At 41.0% G+C, this 18616-nt stretch overlaps 2 protein-coding genes and 1 long non-coding RNA gene across 3 annotated transcripts; 2 read left to right on the top strand and 1 right to left on the bottom strand.

Moving 5' to 3' along the window:
• The first annotated feature begins 236 nt into the window (after nucleotides 1–236).
• LOC120110084 lies at nucleotides 237–1734 on the top strand. Its single transcript, XM_039124028.1, has one exon. It carries the CDS (start codon nucleotides 867–869, stop codon nucleotides 1677–1679), a length of 813 nt encoding a protein of 270 aa, XP_038979956.1. The 5' UTR covers nucleotides 237–866; the 3' UTR covers nucleotides 1680–1734.
• Nucleotides 1735–3867: 2133 nt separating this feature from the next.
• On the top strand, nucleotides 3868–8408 carry LOC103700215 (phosphatidylinositol 4-phosphate 5-kinase 6-like). The gene is made up of 7 exons (XM_039124676.1): nucleotides 3868–5618; nucleotides 6769–6936; nucleotides 7030–7195; nucleotides 7284–7400; nucleotides 7497–7690; nucleotides 7819–7928; nucleotides 8015–8408. Exons 1-5 carry the CDS (start codon nucleotides 4336–4338, stop codon nucleotides 7656–7658), a joined length of 1896 nt encoding a protein of 631 aa, XP_038980604.1. The 5' UTR covers nucleotides 3868–4335; the 3' UTR covers nucleotides 7659–7690; nucleotides 7819–7928; nucleotides 8015–8408.
• Nucleotides 8409–12904: 4496 nt separating this feature from the next.
• On the bottom strand, nucleotides 12905–13803 carry LOC103719225. Its single transcript, XR_003387900.2, has 3 exons — nucleotides 13535–13803; nucleotides 13116–13447; nucleotides 12905–12989 (listed from the first exon to the last, which is right to left on the bottom strand). It is a non-coding gene; the product is annotated as an uncharacterized LOC103719225 (long non-coding RNA).
• Nucleotides 13804–18616: the final 4813 nt, after the last annotated feature.

The raw sequence follows: 18616 nt of genomic DNA on the forward strand, positions 1-18616 counted from the left end.
AATGCGCATTACTATAGAATGAGAAATCCTAATGGTCACCAACGGCTTCCAGCTGTGAAAAACATCTTCTCATCAACCTGATTGTCATACACCTTCCCCCCTCTCAAATAACCTTCATTGTTTGAAGCATCGTAGAACCACCAGCCAATGTAGTCGAGGTGGAAATGGTTATGCGCACGTTGGTGAGGGGAAGGAGGTGTGGGTGTCTGTGAAGCCCAACCTCACGTTGAATATATGGGCCAGCCTCTTGGCCCGACCCGGCACTAAATAGAAGGCCCGATGGTCCAATCCCATTGTCCAAACAGGGCAAGCCCTGCTCGAACACAAAGGAAGGAGGATGAGTCCTCCTCCTCCTCCTCCTCCAACTTTGCCGGAGGCTAAGAAAGCCTAGCCTCTATTCCTATTTAAAGGCCCCAACCCCAGTTCTTCCTCACTAGAAAATTGCCATAGCCTACCGCGCTTTTCGCTCTCTTCCCCTATTGGAAAACCGTGAATCAGGCTCACTGTGCTCGCTGAAGATTGCAGCCGAGCCCTCGTCGGAACCAAGGTAAGGCCTTTGGATCTTTTTCCCTTCCCTTCTTTGATCATAAGCCTCACCACCGGCCGAGATTTCACCAGAATAATCCAAGGATAAGAGGCATTGTTTATCCTCTGTTTTCGTATCCAAAAGCTATTAGAACTCCGAAGCCTATCCTACCGAGTCTATCTTACCGTTACCCAGAATTTGAACGCCTCTCCCTCCCCGAATCCTAATTCTTTTAGGACGTTGCTGAACCAACGATAAATAGGACACCGTTCTTCCTCAACCCTCAGAACATTGATCCCCACTGCCATACGCTCTCTCTGTCTCTCTCTCACGCACACCCATGGCCATGGAGTGGTCGAACGGCAACACAACGTTGAACCTGAGGGCCTTCTCCTTCTTCTCCCAAGGTGGAGGCCAAGCTATAGGAGAGCGCATGGTGGAAGTACGGATCCAAGTCTCGAGGTCCCGCGTCCACCATGGGAGCCAAATCTTGCCAGTCCAGAACCGAGTGGATGTCTTTGGGTTCCTCTTCCCCCTCCCTCGCCTCTTCTCCCACCAGCTCCGGCAGGCCCAAGTGGGGTACATGCTCTCCTTCGTCAGCCATCCCTATCACCACGACGTCGAGTTCTGGAGTCGCCAGATATCTTCGTTCGCCTTGCATGCCGCCAGAGCCGCAGTTCTTGAAGGCCGTAGTGGGTTCTTGATGGACGTCGGCATTAGAATCCGCATGGTCGATCGGTTTCCGTGGTCGATCTTCTACCGGGGCGCCGAGTTGGTGGACGAATCCTTGATTCTTTCTTCCGACGGGGGCTTTGGAGAGGCTGATGAGCCGGCGAACGAGATCTTGATGATTCCTTCGGAGGAGAGTGCAGGCGGCCGAGGGGAGTTCGGCGGCGTTCCAGCATCGAAGTCTTCGATCAACGCGCTGGAGACGAGAAGCTTTCAAGAACATGAGTCGGCATCGGCATGCGTCATTTGCCTGGAGGATTGGGAGGCTGGGGTGGAGGTCACGGCGATGCCATGCTCCCACGAGTTCCATCGGACGTGCCTCGGCAAATGGTTGGAGAAGAGCCACCTCTGCCCTTTGTGCCGCTTTCCCATGCCGACTGTGGGCTCACAAGTTCCTCATCGAGTCACTGGAGTTGGACAATAGACACATATGTTGTTCGTGATTCAAGTTTGATTTGGTGCGTTGTGGGTGTAATTGATGCATCCTACTTTGTATATTGAGTTTTGATGCTGTAAAGATGTATTATTTCTTTCATTTAATTGATTGGAAATCAACATTATCTATATTGTATCAATTCCGCTCTTCAATAGTGTTGAATTTTGATAATCTTGGACAAGTTTGTTTATGATGCCCAATATTTATACTCTCTATTCTACAAACGAGTCCCACAGTAAGGTCTAATGTCGATGCTGGCCTCCCGCTCATGAGATAGCATGAGGGAGGTTGTACGTGAAAATTAGAAATCTTCCAGGCGAGCAAGATTGGGGGATTGCCAAGAAGTGGAGGAGACTCCGAATGGACAGGGTCGGCCCAACCTTTAGACGACTAAGACGGTTGCTTAAGGTTCCGGCCCAAAGAAGGCCCACCGCAGAGAAAGTCTTAAAGACAAAATAGAAAGAAGAAAAAAAAGGCTCCCCTTAGTGAGTTCGCCTTAGGCCGGCCTACTGCAGGGAATGTCTCAAAGATAAAAGAGAAAGAAAAAAAATCTCTCTTAGTGAGTTCGCCTTAAGCCCCCAAATGCATTGAGCCGCTCTTGCGAATGAGATTACTAGAGGCTTTCGAACAATATTCTGGGCAAAGGAGATGAAAGGATAGTCGGATAGGGGAGAAGAATCTGGACGGAGCTTATTGGAAGGAAAGCTTACAAAGTAAACATAACGTAAAATACATTTGCAAATCATTCAATAAGTAGTTTTACTAATTATTATATCTAGCCAAGTTTCATATGAAGTAAATAATAAAAATTATTCAGCTACATGGTTCCATTGTTTATTTGGTATTAGAGATGTGCTAACTACTCATTTGATTGGTCACCGTTTTCAAACTATCTGAGACTAGGCACATCCTGTGGCTTCGAAAAATGCAACAGTTAACGGCCTAGGAAGAAACCCCAAAACATCAATATAAATAAAAAAATTATAGATAGAGATTAGCCCAAAACATCAATATAAATAAAAAATTATAGATAGAGATTAGCAAATAAATAATATGGGAATGACGATAAAAATCATGAATTCTTATGTCCGCCATCTTGCACAGCTCAAATAAATTTAAATATACATATAAATATACATCATCAATCATGAAATACCTATTTTATTCGAAAGTGATATATCATATATCATTAAATAGAATTTTTTATTTAATGGTGATTTTATATATCTTATCTTCTATTTCTCGTTAATCCAAGTTCGACAACGGTTAACATTCTGAATTTTTTGGACTAGTCACGGCAAATATGCTCATGGCGGTTCATCTCTTTAAGTGCGCATGGAAAGTTAGGCACTCTTTGTTTGGATGCACTCATAGTAATTTCTTAATTGGCAAAGATTATTTAATCTTTTGGCCTGAATCTCTGCCTCTTCCTGTCGGAAAGTTGGCATTTTGCACACGACAACGTGATATATATCTGAATATATACTCGTAGCTCATAGGTATAATAACAAGTTAACATGCAAATAACTTTACATATACATTATCACTGTCCTTGACATAGATGGTCGATTCCGACGAAGCTTTATTAGGAAAATCGTGGTGAAGAATTTCGGTATAGGTGTAAGGATCCATACGGGTGTGTGTTTAATCCTACGTCGATTATTTGCTAAATAAATTTTGGGTACTTATATAGGATCAAAAAATCTAACTAATACTTTCCAACTAGCTATTTTAGATATTGTCTTGAGTCGTGACAAATAGCATAAGAATGGATCCGATCCATAACCTATATAGAGTAGGGCACATTGCAGCATGGATCAATTGAGGCTAGCCACGGATGGAATGTAATGCTTATGATTAGATTTAAATGAATTTGAATTTTTAGTGTGCCGGATTAAAAAAAAATTAAATAATAATTTTTGGCTAGCTATTTTGTCACCGGCTAATTTAATTATGAGTGGAGACTGCCCTCGCTCTTTCTTAATGGGGATTTAGATTATGGAATTCATCTCTCATTTCAGGTTTTTGGTGAGCCCGGCCTCTATTTCCACGGTGGACCAAGCAATTCCCCGGCATCCCGAGTATCAAGAGACATCTGGGATTCTCAAGATGTCCGTTATATAATTTAAACCTATGAAGCCTCGTTGTTCTCAGCGAACGCTACGACTCTGTGCCCCGCTGTCCACAACTCCACCCCCATTATCCCTAAAATAAGAAGAGAATAACGCCTCGTATTTGTGTAAGAAGAGGAGGAGGAGGAGGAGGAGGAGGAAGAGGCCTGGGGCTAGAAAGAAGGGGATGTCTCCGTTGTTCCTCCCTCCAGGTGTTGGGTTTCCCATCCTTCGTCGGAGCCCCATCCGGAACCCAGCCCGAAAAAGATGGGGACTCATCAGAATCCCCTTCCTCCCTCGTTGCAATCTCCATCTGGAGAAAACAACATCTCGAACAAAAACAAAGCAAACGACAGGATCCAAAAGAAGAACACCAAATCTAAAGTACCTGGATATATCGATCCGCATTCTCCTCCTCCCCATTTGCCGGGCTCTCAGAAATGATACACCGAGCATTGGTGTTGGTGAAAGAAAGACGTTAAAAAATTGCACCGTTAAGCCGGAAGCGGAGGAAGAAAAGAAGGGAGAGTAGAATGTTCAAAGATATCCAACGCATCAAGGCGTGGGAGTCCACCGTCCGGAGGACGCACCAGAAGCATCAGCCGTCGGCGAGGCGGCGCAGCCTCGTCCTCCCCCCCGTGTCGGCCTCCCCCACCGCCGCCGACGTCGACGACGCCGATGATCTCGATGACCCCACCCTCCACCACGCCGAGCGCCTCCTCCCCAACGGGGACTTCTACACCGGCCAGTGGCACAACAACCTCCCCCACGGCACCGGCAAGTACCTATGGACGGACGGCTGCATGTACGAAGGCGAATGGCGCCACGGCAAGACCATGGGGAAAGGCAAGTTCAGCTGGCCCTCCGGCGCCACCTACGAAGGCGAGTTCAAGTCCGGCTTCATGGATGGCTTCGGCACCTACACCGGCTCCCTTGGGGACACCTACCGCGGCTCCTGGTCCATGAATCTCAAGCACGGCCAGGGCAAGAAGTCCTACGCCAACGGCGACTACTACGACGGCGAGTGGCGCTCCGGCCTCCAGGACGGCCACGGTCGCTATACTTGGAAGAATGGCAACGAGTACGTCGGCGAGTGGCGCGCCGGCGTCATCCACGGCCGCGGCACCCTCGTCTGGGTCAACGGCAACCGCTACGACGGCGGGTGGGAGGACGGCTTCCCGAAAGGCAACGGAAGCTTCCGCTGGGCCGACGGCAGCCTCTACGTTGGGTACTGGAGTGAGGAGAACGACGGCATCCAGCAGAAGGGCGTTTACTATCCGCCGCGCGCCGCCACTTCGCCGACGGCTCGGGATCCTCATGCTGCGTTTGCGGCCGACCTCGGCGATTGCAAGGTTTGCCCGGGCGAGACGGTGTCGATTCTCCCGTCGCAGAAGACGCCGAACTGGTTGGGAATGGAGGAGAATTTCCTACAGAAGCAGGCCGTATGGAGGCAGTCCAAGTCGAACGACGGCCGGCCGAGAAGGCGGGCGTCGGCCGACACGGCCGGGACCGGTGAGACGCCCAAGAGGACTAATGGGCACAACAATAGCATCATCGGCGCTGCCGGCAGTTGGGAGGCGGATGGGGATTATAATTGTGATGCAGAGGAAGGTAGTGTGGCCAGGGGGAGAGGGGCGTCCAGCGACGGGGCTAATGACTTGATGGGAGGGCTTAGCCTGGAGGAAACGGAGTCGACGGGAACGGGGAGGTGGTTGCCAATAAAGTGGCCGCCACCGGAGGTGAAGAAGCAGGGGGAGACTATCTCCAAGGGGCCCAAGAATTATGACCTCATGCTCAATCTCCAGCTTGGGATCAGGTATCCTGCTTTCTCTGCTGTAATCTCTGGCTTCTATGGAGGTTTTGGTTGTGGCCCCAGCAAATGATGCATGGAAAGAGAAATATAAATGCTGTGCCAACTAATTACCTCCTATTGATCTCTAGTTTTGTTTATATTGTGAAATTATCTTTTTGCAAAATGGTGGCTTACGCCACCAATTGTTTCATTAGGTATAAAATGATTGCATGGAAAAACAGGGTAGGGCCCCCTCAACACACCACAATGATGGATGACTTCATGGTTGCAGGCCTCATTCAGCCCTAAACCCACAAATAAGACACAGAAAATGAGACAGCTAAACAATATAGAACAAGGCAGTCCTAGATAACACTTCTTCGTTTCATTGTGAATTTTTGAAAAATATGATATATCTTTACCATTTTCATATTTTTGTCATCCTTTCCTTTAGTCTGCATCTAGTTTTAGGTTATGTCTTTTTATAGACAACAACTGATTTTTTAGTTTGTGTGATCTGGGAAGAATGGATCTGACAGTTGTTCAAGTTATGAATCCACAAAACTGGAAAACAAAAATCATGTATCAAGAGTTGGATTATGGCTTTATAGACCCACTGTTTTACAACCATGGTAAAGTCTATGGTACTCGGATTCCATAGACTCCTATGTCCATGTCCATGCAACAACAGATCCATGCATCCGGCATCTACACTTGGATTCCTTTTTTTTTTTTTTGAGAAAAACATTGGGACAGATCACCACACATTTTATAAGAGTAACGCTTGGAGTCTTATGTAAATGTGGATTGGTCTTCCATGTGATATTCTTCATGCACATAATGATTTTAAAAATATAAAAAGAATATAAACTTGCAATGTAGTGGGTAGTGGGAAGGTTCAGTAAGCATGCCATGCATTACTATACCTATCTGTCATGTTTAGTATTTGCAAAAATAATAGATTTTCTTCCCTTCAATTTCTTCTCTTTAACTGAGAACTCCTCTGCATAATCTATGTTAAGAGTCCTTTCTTTTGGTGTTGAGCTGATTATGTGGTGTCATTCAGCAATGGTTTAGTTATCAAGAACTATTTGAAATATTAGCTATGTGAATGTTTATGCTCTTCTAAGTCTGATCATCTTAGCTAGTATTTTACTTTGTCTTGGCATTTTAGACATGCAGTAGGAAGGCCAGCTCAACCTACATCACTTGATCTGAAAGCATCAGCCTTTGACCCAAAGGAAAAGGTATGGACAAGGTTTCCTCCTGAAGGAACAAAACAGACTCCTCCGCACCAGTCTTGTGATTTTAAGTGGAAGGATTACTGCCCATTGGTTTTCAGGTTTGCCCAAGAATATGTTTGCTCAACTTGTATCCAATATCCAGCTTATTTCATGCAGGCTTGATAACCCCATTTTCTGCATTGGATCTTCAGGACGCTGCGCAAACTTTTTAAGGTTGATCCGGGTGATTATATGATCTCTATCTGCGGAAATGATGCCCTTCGGGAACTATCATCTCCTGGGAAAAGTGGAAGCTTCTTTTACCTAACCAATGATGATAAGTACATGATAAAGACCATGAAGAAATCTGTAGTAAAAGTGAGATTTTGCCCCTATATGTCACTCTGAATCGAAGAAAGACTACCATTTCCTGATCTGTCTCGATGCATCCTGTTTTATGATACAGGTGCTTCTGAGGATGCTCCCAGCCTACTATAATCATGTCCGGGCTTTTGAAAGTACTCTAGTTACCAAGTTTTTTGGCTTGCACTGTGTCAAATTAACTGGGGCTACCCAAAGGAAGGTTAGATCATCGTGTTGAAGTCAAAGATTAGTAAGGGTAAGTCTCATAGTAAATTATGTTTCATAGCCTTTAACTTCTTTGGTAAAAATGAATCAGGTACGCTTTGTAATTATGGGAAATCTCTTCTGCACTGAGTATGCAATTCATAGGCGCTTCGATCTCAAAGGGTCTTCCCATGGCCGTACAACTGATAAGCCTGAGGAAGAAATTGATGCAAACACTACTTTGAAAGACCTTGACCTTAATTTTATATTCTGACTGCAAAAATCTTGGTTTCAGGATTTCCACAGGTAATTATGCTGTTCCATTTCTATATGTTCCAGTCTTGGAACGACAAATACTTTGCCTTATTTAACAATTTTTTTAAACTCAGTCAGTTTGGAATTGCATTCTCATTTAATGCATACTTCTTTCGCAGGCAAGTAGATAGAGACCTCGAGCTTCTCGAGCAGGAAAGGATTATGGATTATAGTCTTTTGGTGGGTGTTCCTTTTAGAGAAGTATCCAAAGACATGCTCCCTACTGAAGGTCAATTTGAAATGAAGCAATCCTTTCAAATTTCCTTGTGATTTTTCAGCTCTGTGGCTCAGGAGTTCCATTTATTTCGGTTCCAGGTAGTGGTGATAATGACAACACAAGTGAAGCAACTCCCCGCCTTTCAAGAGCAGACATGGATCAGTTTCTTTGTGATCCAACCAGCTATGACGCAAAAAAATGTTGACTTTGTTAACTTTGTTCTTTATGCATGGATTCGATTCTTAGTGAAAGTATTCAGAATTCATAGAGTGATAAACCATTCACAGACTTCACTCATTCAAAAATTTGTTGAAGGTCACAGGATAGTATCACATGGAGTCTGAACAGATAGATGGAGGTCATGTGGACAGATGCATCAGAAGTGCTTCTAATCTACTTGATCTAACTATAAGCAACTAACCTCGACTTGATCTAATTTTATGTGGACAAATGCAACGTGTACTTGTGTCACAATACACTCAATAAAGTTTAATTCAGTACAGTTATGTTACTTGTTTTTGTTGATTTTCTTGGTCAAAGTGACCATCTTCAACTTATTCATTGTTGCTTTTTGTAGGATATTTTCATTGGTACATTTAACTATGATTAGCTCATATACATCTTGCTTAACTAAACACTCGGTATAGATGATAGTCTGTTACCATGGGTCCTCACGGTTTATGAACTTGAGAGGTTTCATCATGACAAGTTAAATCTTTCTTTGAGAACCTCTTAAGGCTCTTATTGCTCCTTCTTTGAAGATGCTAGTTGGAGCTGTGCTCGGTTTAGTCATACAGATCATATTTAGCTTGATGAAGCTTGTGGTAGAATAATAACATGTGACCATGGCCCCGGTGATTAATTACTGTACATAGTTAGCCCGTGCCATGAATCTCAAGTTGTGGTTTATAGATGTAGTTCCGTGTTATAAGAAGTAAATCAAAAATCAAATGGGGTTTGAATATGGGATTAGGGTTCTGAGGGTTGTTTCCTGATTAATTTGTTTTTGATGATCTGGTGTGAATTTTTGATTTCTATTTGTTATTATAGGTTGATACACATGATTTGATATGGTTCTTTATTGTTGAAGGCTAAACCCATTTGGTTCAGATGCCAGTCATGGGATGAGGATTTTGAGGGATTGTCTACTAATTTCTTCATGTTCTTCTGTCTATCGGATTATTTTGTCATAGATATATATTTTTTCTGTAGACTATAAAAGAAGTGCGATGTGAGAATCTTCTTTTACTTGGGTGAGGCTGACGTGGGCACACTATCGGAACCATACGTGTATGAGGAAATTGAATAGTTAAAGCTTAAATAAATAGTATTACTGTTTCAACTAAATGATGGGTGGGACGAAAGGCTTCGATTTTTAGGAGAATGATGGGGCATAGTAAGTAGAGTTATTTGGTGAATACACATGCTGTATCTGGTTTGCTGTGGATCGAACATTCATGGTGCCGTTTGAATGTTATGTTTCATTCTTAGTGCTCCTTGGTTAGTATGAACTTGAAGCTGTTTAGCAGATTATTAGCTATTGTTTGCAAAGGACTAAATTTTCATGTTTGGAAAACCTTTAATGATTCTATTGTTTAATTACCTATAAGCTGGCTTTAGCTCCACATTTTTATGCCAAAAGGCTTTCTTGTATATTTATGCCACATTTTTATATTCTAAGCTTCTGCCAGCTCAAAGCCTGGTATGAACATGGCCCAGCTTGATGGTTTTCTATCCAAGGCCCATTACCAACCCCTTCTAGGATTTAATACTCACTACATCAATTGATTACCATAATAATGGATAATTTATGTATGTGACTAGATTTTGTGGTAATTTATCACATAAGCGACAAGTAATCTTCTAATTTACTTTGAAGAGCATGGTTAAAATTTTCACCTGTAACTCTAAAACCAAAACTGAGATTTCAGTCTTGACCAAAATCAATCCAAAATGAAGCCAGTTTTGGAATTTTTACTGAAAATAACTGAGGGTCAAATCGATTGTGTATGTGAATTCATGCTTGATTTCATATCATTTTGTCATTTCTGTCAATGCTGAAAATGGTACTCTAAATTAAACTTAGGATTCTGCAGATTGTTATGACTTGAAAGCATTGAATACTAGACGAAGACTTTTGACAAAGATTTGGCTATCCTAAAATGCAAGTCTCATAGATATTTACATGCTAATTTGTCATCAAAAAATGGAACAATATATTAATCTAAATATGATTTTAACATTTTTTTTGAAAAGAGTAATTTTTATTGTTTTAGTGCAAACCACTTAATTATACATCTAAATATCCAAAATAATATAATATTTCTAAAATAATGTCTAATCTTTCTTAGTTAATTTTTATTGGTATTTTATGATTTTTCTTAATTCGGATTCTTTTAATAATTTCCAAATTGCCTAAACTGGAGCTGAAACCATTTGAGGCTACTGAATATGAAACCTACTTGGCCTTGGTGTTTGGCCAAAACTGAGAACTGAGACCGAGTTTTACTTTCTTGAAGACATACCGAATGACTGATTTGATTTTCTTTGTTCTATCATTCTAGTCTGCTCTTTGTCTGATTTATATCACGTTGAATCTCAATTTAAAATCTTCTTTCAGTAAGGTATATTGGACAGTAGAATACTGAAGTTCCAAATAAAATGACTCTCACTTTGTTTCTTTTGAAATATTGTATGTGGACAATGCAGGTGGGCTACAATCAAACTTGGTGTAAACATGCCTGCTAGGGTTGAACGGATAGTGAGGACTGATGTTGAATCCCTGCTGATCGGGGAGCCCACAAGGGAATTTTATGATGTGATATTGTTCTTTGGCATCATGTATATCCTTCTCACTAATTGAATGAAGGTCCCACCATCTAGTAGAACTTGGATAGAATTCTGGAGCCCTTTCCATTTTAATTCAAAACATTCCACAAAGTTCTTTAGTTCCTTCTGCTTCTATTGATATTATAACTTTTCTTACAATCAATAGAGCGAGCCACTTTCTTCTTTCCCCATGTATTGGTGCTTGTGTACATGGCATGCGCAAGATGGCACATCATTACAATATTTCCCACCAATTCACTATTTTAGATGCATGTGCTCATCATGAGCAAAATTCTTCCTTGATCCGAAGCTCATCCCTTCTTGCACCTGAGCACAAACTTTTCCACGGTTCCGCACAAAACAAAGGTCACCAATGTGGTTGAATACCAACATTAATAAACAAAGGTCACCAATGTTCTTACAGCACTCTTGCAAGCTCCCCTATGGACAAGTCAGCTTTACCACTTCTTGCACTCAGAGTTCTTTAGAAATTAAGCATAAGAGAAGAAAACACTAAAGAGCACAAGAGAGAGAAGAAAGCTTCTAACAAAATTCTATTTCTTGGGAACTGGGTACATACAAAATGAGGGGCCCATGATACCAACTACTTACCTGCCCTGAAAGTTTAAATTATTTTGATATATAGATTGAATTATATGCAAGATTCTTTTCAAATACACTATAACCATATGACATAGAAGAAAGTTTATGCCAATGAATGACATGAAAAAAGAGAACCTGCAGAGATCCAGGATACAAGATAATAAAGGAGCATCAAGCTCATTAGCCAGACACAAGGATGACCAGCAATATTTATTTGAACTTTTTCAGATACTCGATAAAACAAAGATCTGGAATAAAGGATTTTGTTTAGATTCTTTAGAAAGAGTAAAATGCTGTCAGAAGTTGCCAAATGTTGACCTTCTTATTTAAATAGTGAAAGAAAAATTTAATAATGTAAATGCTCAAGAGGTATACATACCTAAGGTTACTGGACACTGCCATATAGACACCATAGGCAACACTAGTTGATAATATAGGGACATCCTCTGCTTCACCAGCAAAATTCTTATCCAATGCCTTTCTTGCATTAATCAAGGCATTCGTTGTACCAACACCAATCTGCAAAAAGACTGAATTCAGCTGATAGCTGAAAATTTTGCTTATAATTATTTTGGTTACTTGTTGATATGCTTAATGAATTAACCAAAATGATAATAAATGAATACAGGATTTACTGATTGGCTTGCTGTGCAGCCATTTCAACTGTTATATTCTGTACAAACCTCCCAAGCCTTGGGAATACACATGCATCAATTAATTCATATAGATATCCAGAATGCTCATGAATAAAAGCATAAATACAATGATGAGGAAATAATTAATCTCTTAGCAGTGGATAATTTAATTATATCATTTAATGTTTTCTTTATTTATACATTAATAAACTGAGTCTTTTAAAAAAAGATAACTTCCAGAAGAAATTGTCCAAATAAACAAATCCATGAAGATATTATGCCAGTAAAACAAGAAGTTGCAATACTAACATAATTAAGGGGAAAATTAGAACATAGACACTGCCAGGGAATCAGTAGAATCAATTTTCCAATCCATACCATGAAGCTTGGTCATTAACCCAGGGGAAAGCAAAACATGAATGATACATACAGTAGTGAAATGCAATTCCCAAAAGCAAAATATGCTTTTAGGTTTGATTGTGTAAAGTTGATCATTAACCAGGCAACCCAGGCTTCTTTACTCCAAAAAAAAATTAACATCTAAAAGTTCTACGGGAGTGGATAGTGGTTGGAAGAAAAGCAGGTAATCACAAAGTTAAAAGCAAGCTGACACAATTGCGAAGGGATGGACTTGACTGAAGGGCAGGGCCACTATCAAACACAATTGCGAAGGGCAATCAGGCATGGCTTAATACCATGCAGCAAGAATTACAAAACATTTCTATTTCTCAACCTTCTAGAACATATAAGAATCTTGAAGATAGACATTGCAACAATGCATCTATGGGTATGATTGAAATACCACAGAAGAATATGACCTCCGAAAAATTAGAAGTATCATAAGCTACCCCCACTTTGCCAAGAAGAAAATGAAGATGTGAATGATATCATGGTAAAAGTTTTAAGAAAATGCTGGAATTTGTCACAGAAACCCCCTAATTGGTGAAAGAATCTAGCCTACTAGAGATGCACCAGTCCCAACAGCAAATAGCTTTGACCCATTTCTCTGCACATAAAAAAGGAAAAAGAAGGAAAATTACCATATGAATATGAAGTAGTAACTAAATTAGTTATTTAGTTTTTTACAGATAGCTGATCACAACAGATCAATGGAGCATTTTTGTAGATTTACCACTATTGCACCAACTCTCTATGTTGAATCTATCGGTTCCTCATTTCATGGAAGTCATCGTCATCCCCTCCCCGATCGGCAATAGCAGTCCTTATTCCATCACAACGAATAACAAACTCTGTTTTTCCTTCTTATTTGAACACAGTTCAGTAACTTATTTAATTCATGTACTGTGGACGAAACGGCGCAACGGGAAAAACAATTCTCTTATTGAAACGTTTGATTCTCTCTCTGAAACGTTTCAAAGTCTCCTTCGTTCTCCTCGGAAACACCTTCTCCTTTCGAATCTTTATACTCTGCAATAATGAGTATGATGTTCCAGCCAAAGTAACCTGGAAAAAAAAAGTTCCAGCATTATCGATAAGAGTTACACAATTATCTCAAATAATTTTTTGGACTCATAGAATAGTAGCATTCACCTGAAAAGCATTATCAGGGCAGCTGTAAAAGAATTTGACAATAGGTCCAGCACTGAATACTAGAGGTGGTTGAAGAGAAACAGTTGGTGCAGGAAGCCAGACAAGCATAAAATCAGCAACTATGGCCATCGCCTAAAACAAAAGGTTGATTAGCATGCAAATAAACCATGTAGTAAGAAGCAGGGAATGGTTCAGCTAATGAAAAACAAATTATCTAAGAAAAACCTTTTTTCTATCAGGCCAACTAGCCTTTTAGTTTTCATGGCAGGCCCTTTACCAAAAGCTTGTTTACCCAGAAAATGGGAACCAATTGGCATCAAGGTCAAAGCAAGTCATGAAAAATAATCAAACTTTAACTAGCCTTATAGTTTTCATGGCAGGCCCCTTTATTACAGAAAGTTGCTTAGTCATACATAAGGACATACATACATACACACATACATATATACGCACATACATACATATGGAAGTGGGGACACAGTGCACTCCGGAAAAACTAGAGAGCAAGTTCCTAAATATTTTTTTCATTAATTTTTTTTTTTGAAAGAAGTAACCATCCTAAATTGTTGCACTACTTCACTTAATGGTAAGATTTTTTTTTCCTTTATAAAGTTATTCATGCTGATATCTTAATTAAAATATAATGATGGTTCATATAACCAAGGATTAGAAACTGATGTGCTGGTCCATGCCATATTGCACAAGCAGTAGCAATGTTGGATGAGCATGTGGCAAACCCAACCCCCCTGCAAGCAAAGGGGTTCCAGTACTCATGCATGTTGCACATAATGCTTGTTTGAGTGGTTATTCACTGGGGCACATTCCTTAAAATCTTATCTACAATGACAAAAGAAATAAAAAGCGCCATCTTTATGGTCGTTTTCTGCTGAAGTTAAAATTTGGTAGATTGTTAAGGGGGTTGAAACATCAAAAGCATGAGGGGGTCAAGATTTTGAAGTGGGCATCGCTCTTTCAGTATAGGATTACAAATACTATGTGTTAATTCATACAACATTATGAGTAATGCTGCCATCTTGTAAAATTCCTTAAGTCTTAAAATCATGCATCAATCTCTGAGCACCCTAGATGCACTTTTTGCTTGATAGGTTTATCATTAAGACCCATTAACACTTCCTTGAAATTTTCCCTGCATAGTTCCAATTTACCATTCAACTTAAAACCACATATTACTAGTTAGCACTAGAACCAAGATATGTTGTACCGGCCCGTACCGGCCGGTACGAACCAGTCCGGGCAAGGACCGGTACTGGATCAGCGTGAGATCCGGTACCGGAAGCTTTTCATTGAAAAACCAGCCGGTACGACTGCCGTACCGGTATGGAATCGGCACGGACCGGTCCGGGCCACCACCATTACGCCGACCGGTACCGGTATGGCGAACCTTGACTAGAACATTTGATCATTTGAAACAAGTGTGAGACCTTCGGAATAGGCTAGAAAGCTACTAGTTTCTCCATTACTATTGTCAGTGTTTCGCACTGTTTTATCGTAAATATCCTTAATAATTTCAGTTCATATTTTAAGTCCTCTTTTCATCTTTAATGCCACTAAACTACCTCTCTTGATGCTCTATGTATGATTTCATCATTTGCCACCAAACTTCAATTCTCTCTTCTATTTAATCTTTTTGTTAGTTCCAAAGCAAGCCAAAGAAAATGTATTACTTTCTTAGAACACATCCATATTGGTTCCTCCATATTGTGATTGATGTTCTTGGTCCTTGTCCCCTGCTCCCCAACCCCTCTCTCTTTCTCATAACTTCACAGTGCATGTCATAAATTTATTTTTATGATAGTTAGTTCAATTGTTGCATCACTTAGACATGTGCATCTCTATACATTTTCTCTAATGATATAGTGTGCAAACCTTAATTTCTATATATAATGAGTAAGCCTGGCTGCCAATAGCCAAGTACATATGTTTTCTCTCATAACTTCCTGAACTCTATTCATTCAGCCCAAAAGTTCACCTTAATCCAAACATCTGGTTCAAATATTTTGTTGAATAATGGTATTCATACCAAATGCCTGATTATGTGTTTGCTGAATAGTTTCTAACTTACAAAAGCAATGGTCCCATCCTTCTTTAATCTTACCATCTCTCATTAAAATTATATTATCCTCTCTCTCTCTCTCTCTGCATGTGTGCATGCACACGTCTGTGTGTTGTGCTTCTGATTTAGCTTATTGATAACTCTGTGCTTACCTTCTTCAAAGCCCAGCCTATCATATAAACTATCATAAGACGTAGACCATATTTCTTTTTTCAAAGGTAACCATTAGATTTATATTTGGCATCATAAATTTCTCCTTATGCGCCTTAACGATGGATATAGTAATAATATGTTTTAAAAAATGCACATTGTCATACTTCCCATTTTGCCAACCTATTTTATGTAAAGTGTTGTTCCAGCTTGCTTGCACAATAAACAGGGCATTTGGTTTTCATGTTTGTTTCATAAAAGCGGCTAGGCAAAAGCTATTACTTGAGGCCTCCTAGTCTCAATGCCATTCGAGCAATTTAGTTTCTTGTTTAAGTAAGACAACTTGCATTAAGATCGCATAGCCTCGTGTTCTAATAGATTGGAACTACACAAGTTCTGAAGTCAAGTTCATTTTTATTATTAGTGAGAAAAAGGTGATTCTAGATGATAGTGTAAGCTCAATTATTTAGAATCAATGACTGCCATAGTCTAATGGAAAGTTTTATTTATTATTCTCGACATGATGATTTTATATTGATGTATATAATCAGAAAAGCAATTTCTCAGTATATGACAGATCGAGAAGAATAAAGAAAGAGAAGAAAGTGAAACTTTTTTTGTGCAACCCCACGGTAAGATACAGGAAATGCTTCTAGCAAAACTCATACCACATCTGCGAAAACGAAATCCAGTTCCTTGACAAAATTCTCTCTGCGACGTTCCCACTCAGCAGCAGTCTGGAAAATGTAAGCCCAACAGATCAGCATTATCATGTCAGTCATAAATTCTTCCAGAAAACAAATTAATGAAAATTATATGAGATGAAATGAATGCAAGGAAACTCAAAAGGCATTCATTTCAGCAAATAAATGAATTGTAATTTGCTAGGAAACTCAAAAGGCATTATCACGTACAACCTGTTCTCCAAGTCCAGGTCTATATCAGGCAAAACTGTAATTTGAAGTTATTTCCCAACCTGGAACTAACCCATACACAGTTTTTTTTGCCATCCATGCGATTAGATATCTAGATCAAGAAGTTGTTCGGAATCCTACCGTTACCCGGAGAAGCAGCCAGCTGGAAATCCGAAGCCTATTAGAACTCGAATACCCAGTATTTGAATGTCCCTCCCCAAGTCCTAATTTTTTTAACGTCTCTCAATCCTCAGAACATTGATCCCCACTGCCATACTCTCTCTCTCTGTCTCTCTCTCAAGCACACCCATGGCCATGGCGTGGTCGAACGGCAACACAGCGTTGAACCTGAGGGCGTTCTTCTCCCAAGGTGGAGGCCAAGCCATAGGAGAGCGCATGGTGGAAGTACGGATCCAAGTCTCGAGGTCCCGCGTCCACCAGGGGAGCCAAATCTTGCCAGTCCAGAACCGAGTGGATGTCTTTGGGTTCCTCTTCCCCCTCCCTCGCCTCTTCTGCCACCAGCTCCGGCAGGCCCAAGTGGGGTACATGCTCTCCTTCGTCAGCCATCCCTATCACCACGACGTCGAGTTCTGGAGTCGCCAGATATCTTCGTTCGCCTTGCATGCCGCCAGAGCCGCAGTTCTTGAAGGCCGTAGTGGGTTCTTGATGGACGTCGGCATTAGTATCCGCATGGTCGCTCGGTTTCCGTGGTCGATCTTCTACCGGGGCGCCGAGTTGGTGGACGAATCCTTGATTCTTTCTTCCGACGGGGGCTTTGGAGAGGCTGATGAGCCGGCGAACGAGATCTTGATGATTCCTTCGGAGGAGAGTGCAGACAGCCGAGGGGAGTTCGGCGGCGTTCCAGCGTCGAAGTCTTCGATCAACGCGCTGGAGACGAGAAGCTTTCAAGAAGATCAGTCGGCATCGGCATGCGTCATTTGCCTGGAGGATTTGGAGGCTGGGGTGGAGGTCACGGCGATGCCATGCTCCCACGAGTTCCATCGGACGTGCCTCAGCAAATGGTTGGAGAAGAGCCACCTCTGCCCTTTGTGCCGCTTTCCCATGCCGACTGTGGGCTCACAAGTTCCTCATCGAGTGACTGGAGTTGGACAATAGACACATATGTTGTTCGTGATTCAAGTTTGATTTGGTGCGTTGTGGGTGTAATTGATGCATCCTACTTTGTATATTGAGTTTTGATGCTGTAAAGATGTATTATTTCTTTCATTTAATTGATTGGAAATCAACATTATCTATATTGTATCAATTCTGCTCTTCAATAGTGTTGAATCTTGATAATCTTGGACAAGTTTGTTTATGATGCCCAATATTTATACTCTCTGTTCTACAAACGAGTCCCACAGTAAGGTCTAATGTCGATGCTGGCCTCCCGCTCATGAGATAGCATGAGGGAGGTTGTACGTGAAAATTAGAAATCTTCCACGCGAGCAAGATTGGGGGATTGCCAAGGAGCGGAGGAGACTCCGAATGGACAGGGCCGGCCCAACCTTTAGACGGCTAAGACGGTTGCTTAAGGCAAATACATTTGCAAATCATTCAATAAGTAGTTTTACAAATTATTATATCTAGCCAAGTTTCATATGAAGTAAATAATAAAAATTATTCAGCTACATGGTTCCATTGTTTATTTGGTATTAGAGATGTGCTAACTACTCATTTGATTGGTCACCGTTTTCAGACTATCTGAGACTAAGCACATCCTGTGGCTTCGAAAAATACAACAGTTAACGGCCTAGGAAGAAACCCCAAAACATCAATATAAATACAAAAATTATAGATAGAGATTAGCCCCGAAACATCAATATAGATAAAAAAAATTGTAGATAGAGATTAGCAAATAAATAATATCGAAATGAGGATAAAAAACATGAATTCTTATGTCCGCCATCTCGCACAGCTCAAATAAATTGATATATACATATA

This window comes from Phoenix dactylifera, chromosome 3, assembly GCF_009389715.1.
Source record: "Phoenix dactylifera cultivar Barhee BC4 chromosome 3, palm_55x_up_171113_PBpolish2nd_filt_p, whole genome shotgun sequence".
NCBI lineage: Eukaryota > Viridiplantae > Streptophyta > Magnoliopsida > Arecales > Arecaceae > Phoenix > Phoenix dactylifera.

What these genes read in the sequence shown, in the direction of transcription:
- LOC120110084 (XM_039124028.1), top strand. Translation starts at nt 867, where the DNA reads ATGGCCATGGAGTGGTCGAACGGCAACACAACGTTGAACCTGAGGGCC.
- LOC103700215 (XM_039124676.1), top strand. Translation starts at nt 4,336, where the DNA reads ATGTTCAAAGATATCCAACGCATCAAGGCGTGGGAGTCCACCGTCCGG. An exon ending in TACTGCCCATTGGTTTTCAG is followed by an intron (nt 6,937 to 7,029) that starts GTTTGCCCAAGA and finishes TTGGATCTTCAG; the next exon opens with GACGCTGCGCAAACTTTTTA. An exon ending in TGAAGAAATCTGTAGTAAAA is followed by an intron (nt 7,196 to 7,283) that starts GTGAGATTTTGC and finishes TTTATGATACAG; the next exon opens with GTGCTTCTGAGGATGCTCCC.